Genomic DNA, 18,359 nt, shown 5'->3' on the forward strand with positions numbered 1-18,359 from the left:
GTGCATACTGTCATAGTTTCTTAAGATTAAAACTTAAAATAGGGAGATCATTCTTCTTTACCAGCAGATCCTTCAAACCATATTTTACTATTGGTAGCTGGGTTTTGTTTTACCCCACTAGCTTTGGTAGGTTTTAGTTCATTATCATTTAAACTATTTTCTAATTTCTGTTATGATTTCTTCCTAGAGTCAGTTAATAATTCTAAAAATTAGAAGTATGATGTTTAACCCCCAAATAATTGGGCTTTTTTGGTTATCTTGCTCTGGATTAATAATTCTATTTTGGTTTAGAACACACACTGTATGATTTCTATTCTGTCAGACTTACTGAGGCTTCTTCAATAACTGTATTTATATAATATAATAATAGTGTATTTGTACTTGATGCTGGGAAGGTAAATGGCTTAGCAGCTAAGAGCGTTTGTTGCTTTTGTAGAGAAATGTTGGTTTATTTCCTAGCACCCATGTAGTGGCCCACACTTTGTAACTTTATTACCAGGGAATCTGACACCTTCTTCTGACCTCTGCAGACACCATACACAAATGTGGTGCATATATATGCACACATGCAAGAAATTTATACAAGTAAATAAATAAAATAAAGAGCATTTTGTTATTGTTCAGTGATATGTCTTATAAGTTGAGTCATGATGGTTTGTTTGCACATCTTTTCTCTAGTTTATTATTAATTATTATTAATTGATAAATATTAAGATCTTTACCTGTGCATGTAGAGTTCTATATCTGTGGCTGTTATTGATGGCATACATGTTGATGATGTTTTCCTAATTGACATTTTGTTAAAATTGATTTCTGTCTGATGTTCATATGACCAGCCTGGCCCTTTGACTACCTATCATTTACTTTGAACCTACCTGTATCTTTCTTCTGTCTCTTGTAGGTGGTATATATTTTAGTTTCTGTTTCCATTATGACAGTCATTGACTTTTAATGAATCATTTTAAATGTGATTTTGCTCACTTGCTTCCTCACGTTGGGTCACTCACAGTTACAGCCTGGAGAGTGGGTTCTGTACTGGTCTTGCTCTGGAACATGTCTTGAGCAGCCTCTGGTCTCACTGCAGGTTGGCCCTGTTGGGGTGAGTTGTTTGAAGCTGTGATGTGCGGTTCCTAGATGAGAGTGATGAGATAGACGGGCATCCCCGGATTGTCTCTGGGGAGGCCATCCTGCTCTCTTGAGTGTCTGGCTGTCCAGCTTTGCCTCAGTCATTCTCAGAGACACAGCCGCCGTCCCACCTGGGCCATGGGAGCCACTTCACAGCTTCTGACCCCGCTCCTCTGAGAGCCCTCACCCCCTGTAGGTTGAAGCTTGTTGTCAGTTCAGTTCCTTCTGTGGTGGGTTTTGTTTTGGGTGGGACAGTGGAGGGTTGGCAACCTTGTTTCATTGTTGTTTTCTCCCAGCATTCCTGTAGTAGGTCTTGGAACAGAAGTCCAACCTCTGTGCTTTTAAATCCCCTCCATTTCTAATTTTTATTGAAAAATAATTATTTCTAATTCTTTTCACCTCCTTTACCACCTCATCTTCAACCTTATCTACCAATTAGCCATTTATACTCAGTTAAAACACTGTCTACATTTGGCGCAGAGAAAATGTTCGAGAATGGTATGAAGGAATTGGAGCTTTGATATGTCAAGGATTTTATAGCCCGAGTACATCCTAACTTATATGTAATTGATGGTGAGTCTAAGGCCACACACGCAGTGAAGCCTGAGAGTTTTCTGGAGTGAGCAAGTGGATGGTGGGGTTGGTGGCTAAGCTGCCCCGGTGGCCCCAATCTCCTGAGGATTCTCTTCTCATGTTTATCAGCTTTCGGGATTGCTCCACTAAATGTTCTTACATTGTGCTAAAATGCTACATTTGTGAGGGATAATTTCAAGAGACATTGTTTCCACTGAGTAGACGATTTCTTTGTATGCAGGTGAAACCTACAGATGGCTGCCTCTTCTCTGTCCGATGCTTTGATGACACCGTTCATGGCTTTCGGGTTCCTAAGAACAGCCTACAGCAATCGAGAGAGGTAATCTATGCATCGGCTCATATAGCTTTCCCAGAACTTAGGAATGTATGCTCAGTATTAACATCTAAGATCTTATCTTGGTCATACTGATTAACAGTTATTTATTTGTTGGGAATGTAAGCCAGTAAGATGGCCCAGGGCATAAAGACGCTGGCTACCAAACTTGATGTAAGGTTCATATCCATGATCTCTGTGCTGTGGCACACTTATTCATAGAAATAAATACATAAATATAACTTAGAACTTTTGAAGTAAGATGTACGTGTGTGTGTGTGCGTGTGTGTGTGTGTGTGTGTGTGTGTGTGTGTGTGTGTGTGTGAGTGTGTGTATGTACATGTGTGTGTGTGAGTATGACTGTGTGTGTGGAGGTCACAGGACAACTCTTGGGTGTCCATCTTTCCTTCCACCTTAGTATATTTTAGATACCAACCCTCTATCAGATGGATAATTGGGAGGTTTTTTTTTTTTCCTATTTTGTAGGTTTCTTGGCCCAAATGATGGGGTCCCTTGCCATTAGAAAGCCCCATGTGTTGATTGTTGTTCTTAGTGCCTGTTCTGTTGGTGTCCTGTTCAGAACGTCCGTCCTTTCCTTTCCAGTGACTTCAGGCTGCTCCTCACTTTCTATTCAGGATGCCTGTCCTCCTCCCTGACTCACTTTGAGTTACCAGAGTGCTAAATATGGTCTGTTTTCATGCAGCCATCCGGTTTGAACAGCACCACTGTTAACAATGCTGTCCTGTCTTCCGTGTATGTTTTTGGCTTCTTTGTGAAAACTCAGGTTCACATAGGTGTGTGGACTTGCGAATGGGTCTTTGATTCAGTTCCATAGCTCACGTGGCTGTTTTTATGGAAACATCCTGCTGTTTGCTCTGTAGAGTACAACTTGGAATCCGGGACAGTGCTGCCTCTGGCAGTTTTGAATTATTCACTGTTGTTTTAGCTATCCCGTTTCTTCTATGTGTCTGTGTTTCCAGACGAAGTCGAGAAATATTTTCCAACTTCCCCAAAGAACCGTATTGGAATTCTGTTGAATCTGCAGGATAGCCATTCTCTTAACTTGAATCTAACTGTGCCTCAAGCATGGGGGATTCTTTCTGTGTTCCGGTGTCTTTGAATTTTTTTTTTCTTCAGTTTCTTTTTTTTTTTTACACAAGTCTTTCATTTGCTTGGTTAGTCTTACCACAAGCTTTTTTTTTTTAATTTAATTTTTGAGGCTATTGAGAAAGGTAGTTTCCCTGATTTTTTTCTCAGTCTGTCATTTGTTTATAGGAAGGCTATTAATTTTTATGTGCTAATTTTTTACTCATATATTTTGCTGTGTATCAATGATAGACATTTCTTGATGGAGTTTTAGGGTCTTTCATGTATAAAATTATATCATCTGCAGGTAAAGCTATACTTTGGCTTCTTCCTTTCCAATTTGTAGCCTCCAGATCTCCTTCCAAGACTTCAAGTTCTATATTGAATATTTATGGAGAGAATGAGCATTCTTTCCTTCTTCCTGGTTTTTTGTTTAGGTTGATGTTGGTGTAGGCTCGCTGTAAGCCACCTTTATTATGGTGAGGTATTCTCATGAATTCCCTAGTCTCTCCAGAACTTTTATCATGAGAGAACGTTGGATTTTGTCAAAGGCCATTTCCGTCTCTGAGGTCTTCGGTTTGTTTATGTGGCAGATTACATTTATTGATTTAGCTGTGTCAAATCATCCCCACATCTCTAGGATGACACTAACCTGACCGTGGTGCACAATCTTTCCGATGTGTTCTTGTATTCTGTCTGTAAGTATCTTGATGAGTTCTTTTGCATGTATATCCCTAAAGAAAATTAGTTTGTAATTTTCTTTCTTAATGGGTTTTTGTGTGGTTTTGATATCATGGTAATAGTGGCCTTGTAAAATGAACTTGGAAATGTCTCTTAAGTTTCTAGTTAGTGGAATAGTTTGAGGAATATTGACATTAATTCTTTAAAGCTCTGGTATAATTCTAGTGCTGAATTCATCTTAACTTGCTCTATTCTTTAATTGGTTGGGAGACTTTTAATAAATTCTTTTTGGTATGGGTTATTGATCTGTTTAAATTGTATATTTCATCTTGTTTTAACTTTGGTATGTTGTATATATCAAGAAATTTATCCATTTCTTTTAGATTTTCTAGTTTGGTGGAGTACAGATTTTAATTCTAATTTTTTTTTTTATTGAAAACATTTTTTCCATACAATATATTTCAATTTTAATTTCCTCTCCCCCAGTTCCTCCCTGATCTTTCCAAACTCCCCACAAACTGAAATCCATCCCCTTTCTATTATTAGAATGCAAATAGGCATCTAAAGTAATAATAAAATAAAATAAAACAAATAAATTAGAATAGGATGAAATAAGTAAACTACCAGGAGAAAAAGCCAAAGAAAAAGCATGTGAAACTCAGCTGCAGAGAAAGAAACTCTGATGCAGAAAAGAAACAGGTGCAGACGGACCAAACCTGTGTTCAGTGCCAATGTCCCCTGCCACCGCTGCCACCGCCATGTCCAAAAGAAAGGCTGAAGGGGACGTTAAAGAGACAAAGCCAGGGTGAAGGACGAGCCACAGAGATCTGTAAGGTTCACTGCTAAACCTGCTCCTCCAAAGCCACAGCCCAGGCCCAAAAAGGCCCTGCAGAGAAGGGAGAGAAGGGAAGAAGGGGAAGGCGGACGCCGGCAAGGATGCGAGCCACCTGCAGAGAATGGAGACTCCACACAGACCAGGCACTGGGAGCTGAAGGTGCTGGAGAGGCCGAGTGACGTGTGTGCATTTTTGATAACTGTGTACTTCTGGTGACTGTACAGTTGGAAATACTATTTTTTATCAAGTTTTATAAAAATGTAGAATTTTGTTTTACTTTTTTTTAAAAAACTATTGTTAGCACACAGAACATTTGATTGTTGGGGAGGAAGGATCATGTGTCACTAACAAAATATCACCCAAGCTGGACTGAGGACAGAAAACCTCTTTCCTTGATAATTTTGAAAGGCTCCTATTGGCTTCTAGGAGAGACATCCTGGTCTTGCATAGGTGGCCACCAAGGCACAAAGTGTCTTGTGGTCTGGGAAAACTCAATTCATTTTTATATCCTCTTTCCCCTGTACCATCAACATAGACGGAATTCCTTTAAAGTCAGAGACCTGTTGGAACCTGACCCCCAAAATTGGTTTTCTAGTCTATTGGGCAATGTGGACTTCACAGTGACTTCCTCGAGTGTTCTCAGAAGAGCGCTGGTTTTTTATAAAAGATTGTGGTTCTTCAGACTGATGACTCTGCCAGGTTCAGTTCCTGACAGCCAGGGTTGGCGTGTGGAAAGTCATTGAACAACACCCTTAATGTGAAGTGTCAGTCCTTACTCTGAGCTACTTCCCCTTTTCAAAGACTTGAATGAAGACTTCATTGGGTTTTATGGTGGCTTTCTGATTTGGGTAGTTTATACAAGAAGGGAATTTGGAAGTTCTTATATATTGTTGACTGTCTGCCCATGTCCTGCCTGAAATACTATGATTGTTTATGAAAAAAATCTTTAATAAAGCTGGTTACAGTTAAACTTGGAAAAAACAAAGAAACATACAGAGGAAGAAACTCAGATGCAGAGAACTCAGCAGCAGAGAAAGAAACGGATGCACACAAATCCCGTAAAAGTGCAGCATTGCAAACTATAATATGTATTTAAAGGACTTGGGAAGAAAGGGAGGGAGGGAGGGAGGGAGGCAGGGAGAAGGATGGAAGGAAAGAAGTTAAACAATGGAAATAATGCTCAGACAAACGTTGTGAGACAAGGACCCTCCAAAGGTGCCACTGAGTTCATTTGGTGTTGGCCGTGTACTGCTGGGCATGAGGTCTGTCCCTAAGGTGGTTTGTATTCTCAGTGAGACTCCATTGGAGAAACTCATCTTTGTGAGCAGTTATCAATTAGAGATGGCTTCTGGGTTAGAGGTGGGGACTTGTGTCTACTTCCTGTCTCAGCTCTGGGCTGTGCGTGCTGATACAGATCTGGGTTCATGTGTGCGCTGGTGCTGCTGAGTCTAGAAGGCCGTTCTCCTGGGTGTCCTCCATCCCCTCAGACTCTGGGTTCATGTGTGGGCTGGTGCTGCTGAGTCTAGAAGGCCTTTCTCCTCGGTGTCCTCCATCCTCTGGCTCTTACAATTTTCTGCCTCCTCTTCCACAGGTTCCCCGTGCTCTGAGGGGAAGGATTTGATGGAGACGTCCCGTTGAGGACTGGGTTTTCCAAATTCTCTCACTCTCTGCCCTTTGTTCTGTTGTGGGTCTGTCTTTCTTCCCGCTCCCTGCAATTACTGATTCGTTAGTACTTGATGACTTAATTCCGACTTTTCACATATGTGTGTATTTTAGGAAGTCTCTACTGCATCAGGTTTTCATACAGCTCGTCAAATGACCCTTAGTTCCAGCTATTCCTTCCTGTATTCCCTCCCTACCCTCCTCATCTGATCTGTTCTACCCCCCCCACCATCCATTGGCTATCTATTTCTTAGTATTTCACAGGATTGTAAGAATAACCACATGCAATTTTGTGAGAAAACAAGGAAGTATTTTTAGTCCATTTTCTCAAATGAATTTTCTTTTTAAAACTTGTAAAAGTGAAACCATCAGGCAGTTGGCTTTCTTAAAATAATCTGATTATTGTGTATATTATTTTTATTTTAGATTCATAATATTGTGTCCAAACCCACTGCTGTGAATTAAATTATTCAACAGTGTTGGAAACGAGTCATTTTAAGTGAAAAAATTGTTCATTGCTTAATTTCTAGAATATATTTAAGCATTAATGAATACATATATGTATAGATGATGTTCTAAGAGCACTAGGATTAACTTGCTATGCAGGCAGATCACAGGCAAGAAACAGTCCTAATGTCATTGTGAGTGTGTTTTTGCCATAGTTATTTCTCCTATGTAAATGTTATGCTTCATATATTACTACTGTTTCTTTGGAGTAAAAATGTTATGTAATTCTTGGGTTGTTTCAGAAGTGGCTGGAAGCAATTGAAGAACATTCCGCATACAGCACTCACTACTGCTCCCAGGATCAGGTGACTGATGATGAAGAGGAAGATGTAGCTTCCGCCATGGACCTGAAGGAGTCCTTAGCGGTAAGCAGACCCCATCCAACTGCCGTAGCTAGCTTACCCGTGCCTTTTATTAGGAGGCTAGGTTTTGAAATTAGGACTTCTGACAGTAGAAACAATAGGGCTCTTTGTCCAGTAGCATTCTGCTGATGTACCTCTGCTTTGACAGCACTATAAAATGTTTTGGTGAGAATGCTGTGATGTTCTTGGTGGTGGTTTGAATATGCTTGGCCCAGGGAGTGGCACTCTTGGGAGATGCGGCCTTGTTGGAGGAAGTGGAGGAAGTGTGTCACTGTAAGGGTGGGCTTGGAGAGCCTCCTCCTAGCTGCCTGGAGACAGTGTGCTCTTGGGTTTCCCTGGACGAAGATGTAGAACTCTCAGCTCTGCCTGTACCATGCCTGCCTGGAAACTGCCATCCTTCCATCTTGATGACAATGGGCTGAACCTCTGAACCTGTAAGCCAGCCCCAATTAAATGCTATCCTTGGTCATGGTGTCTGTTCACAGCAGTAAAACCATAACTAAGACAGAAGTTGGTACCAGGGACTGTGGTATTGCTGTGATAGACCTGACCATGCTTATTGTTTGAAGAAATTTGCGTTTTGGGACTTTGGAAAGCAGTGCAAACTTTAAGTGGTGTTTAATAGGACATCCTAGTAGGGATATGGAAGACATTGTTGCTGAGAGTGATTTCAATGTGCAGGCCTGGCCCAAGAGGTTTTATAGAAGAGAAAAATTCCAGTATATGGTGTAGAGACAGTTTTTGTGGTATTTTGGTAAAGAATGTGCCTGCTTTTTGCACGTGTCTGAAGAGTGCCTGAGCTAAGGTAAAGAGATTTACATTAATTGCGTTGACAAAGAAGTCTCACGAAAGCCTAGCAGAGACTGTGTTCTCTGGTTCGTCTCCTGAAGAGCGTTTTGAGTGTAGCGTGCTCTGAAAGGAAAAGGACAAAATGCTCAGAGAATCAAGGGACCAGGAAGTAGAATGGAGCTGAACCTTATGTTCAAGGACACAAACAGACTAAGGGAGTGTGACCTCAGTGCCAGATCCCACCCCCTAAGCTTATTGTTTATGCCTTTGCAGTTGAACAAGGGGCATGGTTATTGTTTTTATTTGGAGTTTTAGTTCAGAATGAACTACAGTACAGAGATAGAGGATTGATCCAGATCTGAAGTACTAGGGCTGTGACAAGCTTAGTCCCAGGCATGGTGGTACACACCTTTAATCCCAAGAGACAGAGGCAAGTGGATCTCTGAATTAAAGGCCAGTCTGGTACAAAGCAACTTCCAAATAGAGAAAAGCGTTAAGTCCAGGTGTAGTGGTAAATGCCTTTAATCCTAGAACTCAGGAGACAGAGACATGCAGATTTCTGAGTTCAAGGTCAATCTATAGAGCAAATTTCAGGACAGCTAAGTTGAGATAGTAAAGGAATTGGAAAGCAGAAAGCTGGTGATAATGTAATAGAACATGGAGGCTGTGTTCCAGCCCTGGCAAGCAGCAGAACTCAGCAGCTTCAGCCATGTGAACCTGGCTTTAGAGCCTAGGATAGAAGAGATTACTGGGACAATCGATGCTGGTTAGCTAGAGCTAAAAAATTAGTTGTGATTAAGAAGAGACCAGCATCACTGAGGTGTAATCTTCTGCAAAGTGTTTTCTGAGAGCACAAAGAAGCTGTGTTCCAGAGATAGCCAAGGTTGTCCCTTGTACTACAGCTGAATAAGAATCACCTAGATTGTACTGGCTTGAAGATATGAAGGTTCATGGAGAGCATCTGAGACTTGGCACTGGGAGCCCAGGGAAGGCCACTGGTCAAGGTGCAGCATTAGTGGCGGTTGACAGCTCAGTATTGAAGGGGTCATGCAAAGATGTTGAGGCTTGGCACCATGAAGGGAGCCAATGAAGGGCTAGTGGTGAAGCCTAGTTGCATTGAAGACTCCAGCAAATTGAAGGTGGCAGTACTATGGGGTGATCATCAAGAACAGCAGCAGCAGTGGAGTGGAGTCCACCAGAGCCTAGAGAGCTACAGAGGGCAGAGCTGGAGAAGTGACCCAAGCCCTTTGGACGAGCCCAGAAGATCATGTATAGATCCCATACATTGGAAGAAGTTGCCTTGGAGACCCTAAGATGTTACAGATATCAGGGCCATCGTATACCTGCTGAGGAAAGCTACTAACAGGGAGAGGAACCAGCCCAAGAAAACAAAGTCTGTTTCTCCTGAATGCAAGATCTACCAATAGCAGTCAATAAGGATGAAAGGAATTGGAGATCTGAAGACTGCTTTGAAAACAGATACAGAGATGCAGAGTTTGGAGTTTGCCCAGCTGGTTTTCGGTCTTGCTTTGGTCCAGTATTTCCTCACTGACTTTTTGGAATGGTAATGTAGATCCTGCATGATGTTTGATATATATGATCTGCTTTTTGGTTTTGATTTCTTAAAGGGTTACAGTTTAGAGATTGCACAAACCTCAGAAGAGACTTTGAACTTTGGACTTTTAACATTGTAGAGACTGTTTTAGACTATGGGACTTTTGCATAAATAAGAGGTACTAAATGTATTTTGCATTATTTTATGCCTAGGTATGGCTCCCATAGACTCATGTGTTTGAACAAGCCTATAGAGGCCAGGGAGTGGAATGTGGTGGTTTGAATATGCTTGGCCTACAGGGAGTGGTACTGTTAGGAAGTGTGACCTTGTTGCAGGAAGTGTGTCACTGTGGGTGTGGGCTTAGAGACCATCCTCCTAGCTGCCTAGAGACAGTCCGATCCTGGCTTCCTCTGGATGAAGATGTAGAATTCTCGGCTCCTCCTGTGCCATATCTGCCTAGATGATGCCATGCTCCCACTTTGATGAAAATGGACTGAACCTCTGAACCTGTAAGCCAGCTGTAAGAGTTGCTTTGGTCATGATGTCTGTTCACAGCAGTAAAACCCAAACTAAGACATTCTGAGTCTGTTTTTATGTTAAATACATCTGTGTTTGCAAATTGCCTCCAGTAGGTGGGAAGTGTGGAGCCTGACCTGTCCCTTTATGACTTCACTCCATAGTTCAGAGTTTCAACAATGCAACCATAGTGATGCATTTCTGGGCCAGTACTTCCATTGAAAACTGCTTTCCATATGTAACGGCCACTGCTCAAGGATAGGGTACAGCACCAGTAATGAGTGGAGACATTTTTATCTGAAAGGACAACAGCACCTTCCCTTTCCTGACAGTAGGTATATGGGGCGGGGCAAGGGGGCAGCCTCTAATCTCGATGAGCAAGGGCTGTTGGACCATCGTTCCTAATTTAATTTATGGTAGAACATCAGAGAATTTGAGCCAGTCCATGATTTGTTGAAGGCGTCTGACAGACTTGGTTGATTGCTTTATCTACTGTTTTACAGTAATACGTAATTTGTTAACCGTAAGCATAACTCTTTGGCAAGTGAATTTTAGAAATAACATTTATCAGACATTTAGACTAATGGCATCAAAACCTAGAAAACAGAGGCTGGAGAGAAGGCTAAGCGGTTAGAGTTAGTTCTGAGCACCCACATTGTAGAATGAATGCCAGCTCCAGGGGACCCGGTGCCTTTTTCTGGCTTGTTTTGGCACCTGCATTCGATGCCCATGCATACATAAAAAGACACACACACCTACACATAAATAAAAATAAGTCTTTTAAAATAGGGAGGATTTAAATACATGTGATTAAATTTTAAATAAAAAATTAAAATTATGCTAAATGCTTTAAAATGTAGTTAATATTTTCTAAGTGAAAAGCATGCCTTCCTATTTCTGTGCCTCAATGTGAGTGATGACATGTAAATAGTTACAGCAGAGGCAGTATCTTCTAGGACTACGGTAATATGAGGCGTTTTAATTGGAACTCTAAGGAAAATGAAAACCATCGCTTCCTTATCTAAGATACATGGTTAAAGACAGTTTTCTAAAAATATGTTTTTCACATTTTCAGGCACATTATCAGTTACCAGTTCAATTGTACATTGTATTTTCTTCCCTTCCAAACACGTTTTTCTTTTAACTTCTAAACCATCAAGTTTTTCTTTATGCATAGCATGTGTTAGAAGTAACTGAGAATTTAGCTAGTGTGAAGTATGTTCAGGTTTTCTAGGCTGCAGACGTCTCTGTCTAGTGCAGTTTGGATGGTAACTGGGAGAATTCTGATTCTCAGTGTCTGCATTCTTGTTCAAAAAAATTGAAATCTGAAATGATCTCTGAAGCATGCAGCTTATGCAGACAGACTGGAGATATCTTTGATTTTTGAGTGAAGTTAAAGGAATCGGAGCAAATTTACCTCTGGTGTCCACAGACATCGTGAGGAATATCCTGAACTAACATAGTTGTCAGTCATCTGAGTTACAGATCCATTGGCATTGCATTGACAGAAAGTACATTTACATGACACTTGGGGTGTGGTGTCTGCATTGAAAAAGTTACCGAACTCTATGATGCTTGGGTCTCTCATTCTTATCATCCTTCCAACTGAGGATCTCTTATAGTAAAAGGCTTTCGTTCAGCCTTTGTCATTGCCGTGAGGTTAAGGCACTGAGGAGAAAAGAAACAAGTCATTTCCTGCCACTTGAGAGGACATCAAAAAACAGCTCAGAGGAGGGAGGAGACAAGCTCAGTATTCGTTTGTGTGGTTAATGCCAGCCGCACACAGCTGCTTACATTTAAGTTGGTAAAGTCACGCTGGGTTATCACTAACTCACTTTGGCCGTTTTCTTCTTAGATAGAACATTGCTGTGTATCCCAGGCCGCCCTTGAACTGACCTCAGCTTCCTGATTACAGGCACGGCTTTACACCTGGCTCAGTCCCTCATCTTAACCAGAAACACCTCAAGTGCTCAGGGTAGGAGCAGGCAGGGACCGTGTGACACCATCAGAAGGCCCGTGGACAGCAGTACATGGACTCCCAAATCCTGTGGGTGGTGCTAACCACGTGAGGCTTTTGTTTGTTGGTGTCGCTTAATTCTTTAGGATCTCAGCTACATTTGTGATATAGAAAATAATTAACATAGAATGCTAAATGTAAACTAAGGAACTGAGTAAGTTTATTTGACTCAGTTAAGTGATTCCTAACTAAAATGAATCTACAGGAAGATACAGGTCACAGACTGAGGGACTAGTAAAGACAGTGCATCTATAAAACCTGGCACACTTGATCTACTGGTAATGACAGGTGCACAGTGCACAAAGAGCAGAGAGTCGGGTACAGTGGTGCACACTCACATGTGATTCTAGCACTCAGAGGGTTAAAGCCGCAGGCTTGCCTGAAGCTTGAGAGTGGTCTGCTACACAGTGGGTTTCAGGCTAGCCTGGGCTCATTCATATTCTGCCTCAAAAAGCAAGCAAACAGAAACAAACCGAAGCTATGACTTAGGAGGCAATGAAGCAGTGTGGTGGGCCGATGGAGCTTGGGTCCCCATTAGGTTGGGGTAGGACATCCCTGGAAGGAGGAGGAGTGAACAGTTGCCATACTAGGTCAGGAAGTAGCAAACAGGGCTCCAAGACTGGCAGTCGGATGTGTGAGGGACAATTACTCTCTTTCCAAGGTGTTTTAGTTTTTATTTTTCTGTCCGTGTTGCAATGTAAGACGTTAAGACAGCCGCAGGGCCAGACTAGTGACCAGTCCTGGAAGGCGCCAGCGTGCTGTGCCTTCTGCCTGGGAAGTCAGACTGCAGCTGCTCTTCAGGGAAGGGTGGCTGAGTTGAGCCTCACAGGGGATGACTGGGAGCACTCTCCACTGTGCCGCTCTCTGCAGAAGTTAGGCTCTAGCTTCTGTTATTTTTGAGGATAGGGCTAATATTTTTAAACCGTAATTTTATGCCATAAGGTAAACTCATTTTGTTTCATGTCTTCTGAGCAATATATATGCCTCGCATGACCCCTTCCCCTATCAGCTGCAGATGATGCCTGTCACGTCACAAAGTTCTTTGGTCTTGTCTCTGGATGCTGCTCTGTCCCCCACTGTCCAGTGGCCACTGTTGACACTCCCTATGGCAGTGTGGTTAGAAGTGCTGCCAATTTCCTACTCTCAGGTTACATGGGAGCAGAGCCACACCCACATGAGGACTGAGCTGCACATGTGCTGCATGTGTGCTGTGCGCCCTTCTGGGCTGCCTTATCTCTCTGTCCTGTCGTATATGCTAGTAGCTATTGTATCGCTAAAGTACTAAGTAAAGTACTAAGTAAAGTACTAGGTTCTCATAGCAAGTATCTCGGAGGTAGCTCCTTCCTGCCACTCCTCACTCTTCCCTTGCTACCCACTCCCTTGCTGCAGTTTTAAGTGATCCTCCGAGTCAGGACAAGGGAGAAGAGCAGCATCTTTTTTAAAAATTTATTTGTTTGTTTGTTCATTCATTCACTTTACATCCTGGTCACTTTCCCCCTCCCAGGACCCCCTCACACAGTTCCTCCCTCCATTCCCCTCCCCCTTCCGCTCTGAGAGGGTGGAGGATCCCCATCCCCCGATCCCTTTACCCTAGCACTTCAAGTCTCTACAGGACTGGGCACATCCTCTCACACAGGCCAGACAAGGCAGCCCTATTGGGGAATAGGTTTCACAGACAAGCAACAGTTTTCGGGATAGCCCCGTTCCAGTTGCTGGGGGACCCATATGAAGATCAGGCTGCACATCTGTGCATGTGTGCTGGGGGCCGAGGTCCAGCCCTGCATGGAGAGGAGCGTCAGCTTGAGTCAGTGAGTGCGATAGCTAAAGACTGTGTGGACAGAAGGGACGATGAGTCGAGGTGCACTGCTCACCATGCAGCTGGCTGATGGTTTGGGCCTCTATGCTCATGGGTTCCATCTTGCTGTGTGAATAGTCTGCACAGATAACTTGGATAAAGTTAAAAGTATTGTCAGATGTTAATATTAGAACACTGTTTATAATGAGAGTTTACTTATATACTGAATAAATCAAATTTAGAACTCCAACATCGATGGCATAATGTCAGTGGTTTAGAACTCAATAATGAGGCCCCACGCCAGACACCACAGAGGATTCACAAGCATTAATTTTTGAGACACGGTCTCACTGTATAGCCCAGGCTAAGCAAAAGCTCATGATACTATAGCCTCAGCTTTTTCCTTAGTCCCGGGACTGACAGGTGTGTGGATCCCGCCTAGCCCAGAAGATTTTCGCTTTTTATAACTACCAAAATGGGGGCTAGCCGATTAGAGAATGTACTTTATTATTGTAATGAAAACCACTGTCCTTTTTAGTGTCAGCTAAGCATTATCTTAATACTGCGTTCATAAACTTTTTTTAGCTGACTTTTGTGTACCTTTTACACCATTGAGCAAAGGAACAGTTTTTAAAGCTTTGACATGAAAATGCTAAGTGAAGAAGCTTGTGACTTCAGTATGTGACACTGTGGAGGGTGGCCTTCAGTTATCACTCAGAAGCCGTACTGTGCATCAAATCAGGAGTCTGCAGACAGCGCTTCCTTACACAGCTCTCACCATGGCAAGGAAACAAGTGGGTGGCGGCGTTGACTTGGACATGAGCGGGAATCCTAATGTGCACGGAGTGAGAATGGTCTTCTGTTAGCAGTCAGGAGCCATGCATTTGGCTGCTGTGATTTCAGATGGACTTCCCCGTCAGCCTGTGTTCACAGGCAGTGTCTGAAAATGAGCAAACCAGCTCTCCTCTGTGGTTTCACATGCCATAGAACAGGTCTTCTCTCCTGAATAAATAAGTAAATGTGAGTTATATTTAGATGTCATTAGGAGTCTCAAAACAGAAGAGATAATGCAAATTTAAAAGAGAACACTGCCTGCCACTATTGTGGTCCCATGAATAATTCTGCTGTGGTTGGGTTGAGCTTTATAAGAGTTCAAACATTTATAAGGTGGAATGGGAGACAGAGTGCTTACCTGTGTCACCTTGGCACACTGCTACGCTAGGTTCAATTTTGAATAAGCAAATGCTTTTGTGATGGGCCAGTTGGGGTTACGAGTACAAAGCAAGGAAGCTGGGTCCATTACTTTGCACACAGCAGGGACTATAATATTTCCAAGGCTATGGTTCCTAGAATAGGTATTTTTTAATTAGTTATTTATTTTCTAAACAGGATTTCTCTGAGTAGCCCTGGCTGTCCTGGAAATCATACTGAAGAAATCATACCAGTATGGTCTTGAACTCAGAGATCTGTCTGCCTCTGCCTTCCAGTGCTAGGATTAAAAGTGTGCTCCATCCCCACCTGGCTAGAATAAATATTTTCAATTACCACAGGCAAACAATTCTAGTATGATTTCTTGTTCATTATTTTTGCCATGTAAACCCAACTTCAAATTGACAGTAATTTGTATTTTGTTCTTTGAATCTGCTCTAGGCTGAGGACCAAGTCAGAGGATGGCTTTTACATTTATGTTTTACTTCTAGGGATCTTACCATGAAGAGAGATAAAATTTCAAGGAAGGATGTTCTTTGTAATTGACTTCCCCTTATTTTTATGAGCTTCAACTGAGTTAAGAAAATGTCCGCTGGGTCTGATGATGTGGGTGGCAGCAGCATGTATTTAAAATGCTGAATGAAAAACCAGCATGCGATTTCCAAATGTTAGGGCCATCTGGATCTTTTAAAACAAAAAACAGTTTAAAAATGTATCCCTAAGACATGCAATTTATAATCTCTTGGTTAATTTATTCAGTTCTAGCAAATCAAAGAAATTAACTCTATTCTATGGCATAATGAGAGTGGGCATTGTTAATTAAGTAGTTGGGTGGTGTCTACAGTTGACTGTGTTCGGAATTAAATACTTATTAAACTACTTGGCTAAACATTTTATTCATAGCCTTTTGTAAAGATATTGTATTATATATATATCCAAAATGGCAAGTTTTGATAGAAACATTAATGTATAAGTAATTTTGAAAGTTCTTTATTTGGTTTGTTTTAATTTTGTCTTTTTTTTTTCTTTCAGAGAGCACAAACATGTCAACAGAGACTAGATAGGGAAATTTACAACTTTCTCAAAATGATTAAGGAGTGTGATGTGGCCAAAGGTAAGGAAGGAGCGGGGGTGGGGGTGGGGGGGTGGAGAGAGAGAGAGAGAGAGAGAGAGAGAGAGAGAGAGAGAGAGAACAAGAGAGAATGAGAGAGAACAAGAGAGAATGAGAGAGAACGAGAGAGAGAATGAGAGAGAACAAGAGAGAATGAGAGAGAGAGAGAGAGAGAGAGAGAGAGAGAGAGAGAGAGAGAGAGAACAAGAACATGACTGACCCTTGACAGTCTGTTGGGTTCTGTGACTTTGGCTGTGGGCACCAAATGTTAGGGCCATCTGGATGCTTGCTCACCTCTGGGCCCTCTGTCCAACTCCCAGTTCTGGTGGTGCTAACACTGATGCTGCCTCTGCTGCCTGTGGGCATGCTCCTCTGCCCAGTCTAGCGTACCTTGTGGGGCCGTGTTCCATGGCAGCAGCTTGCACTTGGGTCTCTGACGGCTTCAGCAAAGGGGAGGGATTCTCAGGGCAGAGGTGGACATAATAGCAGAAGTAGATTAACAACAGAACAAGATGTGCAAAGCCCCGTCACATAACCAAATGAGGGCAGGGAGACTTATCCTCCAGGAAGGAGGGCACTGACATTATTTGAAGGCAGTGCTCTTCTTAAACAAAGAGAGTTTATCAGGAGACCCACACATGCTCATATAGGAATGCACATGTAGGGCTGGGTGCATTCCTGAGCATGCTCTGTTTAGATTTCTGTTTTACATGCTTACTGCAGAAAGAAAGTTAGCAGATTCATTTTTGCTGTGGGAAGAGAATTAAGCTTTATGAGCAAAGTTTTCTCCAGCTCTCCCCCCACCCTCTCTCCCTGACACACATAGACCTCTCCCTTTCTCTCTTACGCACACACAGCTACAGTCATGTGATTAGGTCTGTTTCATGTAGGTTTCTTCAAAGAGCCTTAGCTGAAATAAAAGAAAAAAACAACCTTAAAGGCATATTACCAGTCTTTTCAGTCTGTTAAAGGGGCAGCAATTTTACCTTGCAAGCAAGGAGGCTGATTCGCTAGTGGCTAGCACATCCCCTGGGGCATGGTGTAGCAGTGCTGGTGGCTCCTCAACCTGTCCCCTGACGCAGGTCTGTCTGTGGCACCACCCCTTCACTCCTTGGTGAGCTTGGCTTACTGTCCCCTCCCTTCCCAGTATGGCAACTTCTGCTCTGCTGGTTCACACAGCCTTCCTCACCTCCATGAGTTATGTCTCCCAGCCTTTGAGCATGTTACATATATGAAATCCATCTTTCTCCTCCTTCCCTCTGCCCCTTTCCTTCCCCTCCCCCTCCTTTCTGCCATGTCCCCCTCTTTCTCTGGTTAATGAAACAAACGACCTCTCTAGCTTATACGTTTGCACCGCATTTCTCCAGGAGTTGGGGAGAAAGGACTGCATTGCTAATTAGTAAATGTGAGGTTGTTCAAGTCACTAAGACCTTTGTGAAGCAACCAAACTAGGGACGAAGCCAGGGAAACTGTGTGGCTTGCATCCTGGCTGCAGAGATCACACAGTTAATGCCTGTAGCTTTTGAGATCATGCTCTTACCCTCCGACCTCCCTGTTTTGTTTGAATGTCTATTACACTCACTTTGTGTTCATGTGTATGTGTTCGTGTCTTTATCTGCCCTTATTTGTTAGCACCTTCTCTCTTCTTAACTTTCCCTTGATTCATAGGTGGTTAGCATTCAAGGCAGGCGCTCTGGCAGCTGAGTCGCACCCCAGGCCCCAGCATCTACTTCTGAAGCCTCTTCTGCCTTGCCTTATTCCACAGCTGACTCTCCAGCATTCTGCTCTCTCGCTGGGGCATAGCTGACTGTATCTTTGATGTCGTATGGTTTTATTCTGTCTGAGGGTGAATTTTGTTGAATTTATAGCTTGCTTGAGTCTCTGCTTCCTAGCTTACAAGTTCAGTAGTAACCTTTCTTCAATCTAGGAAACTTTAAAGCTATTTTCTCTTAAAAGGCTTGTTCTTTTTCCTTTGCACCAGAAGAGAAGCCTGACAGATAAGTGTGGGACTTTCGTACGTCGTCCCCAGCTCTTCGTGTCTCTGGAAAGCTCCAAGTTTTCATGTTGCATTCTGCCTTCCTGCTTCATGTTGGTTCCTTGTGTGGGGGTCAGATCCAGGGCTTTGCTGGGCTGAGTGAGGCTCCAGTAAGCTAAGGAGGCCCTGGTGGGCTACCTCCTGCTTCTTCTATTTTGCATCTGGTG

The 18,359-nt window shown here is 42.7% G+C and overlaps 1 protein-coding gene and 1 pseudogene across 2 annotated transcripts in view; both read left to right on the plus strand.

Moving 5' to 3' along the window:
- Positions 1 to 18,359, plus strand: part of Osbpl1a (oxysterol binding protein like 1A) — a 186,910-nt gene that overhangs the window by 43,797 nt on the left and 124,754 nt on the right. For both annotated transcript variants that reach the window (XM_032886004.1, XM_032886005.1), the window contains exons 12-14: positions 1,940 to 2,038; positions 7,046 to 7,168; positions 16,079 to 16,160. In XM_032886004.1, the coding sequence (XP_032741895.1) occupies positions 1,940 to 2,038; positions 7,046 to 7,168; positions 16,079 to 16,160 (304 nt within the window). The remainder of the gene's footprint in view (positions 1 to 1,939; positions 2,039 to 7,045; positions 7,169 to 16,078; positions 16,161 to 18,359) is intronic.
- On the plus strand, positions 4,558 to 4,882 carry LOC116884778 (annotated as a pseudogene).

The sequence above is a fragment of the Rattus rattus genome, chromosome 15 (assembly GCF_011064425.1).
Source record: "Rattus rattus isolate New Zealand chromosome 15, Rrattus_CSIRO_v1, whole genome shotgun sequence".
Taxonomy (NCBI): domain Eukaryota; kingdom Metazoa; phylum Chordata; class Mammalia; order Rodentia; family Muridae; genus Rattus; species Rattus rattus.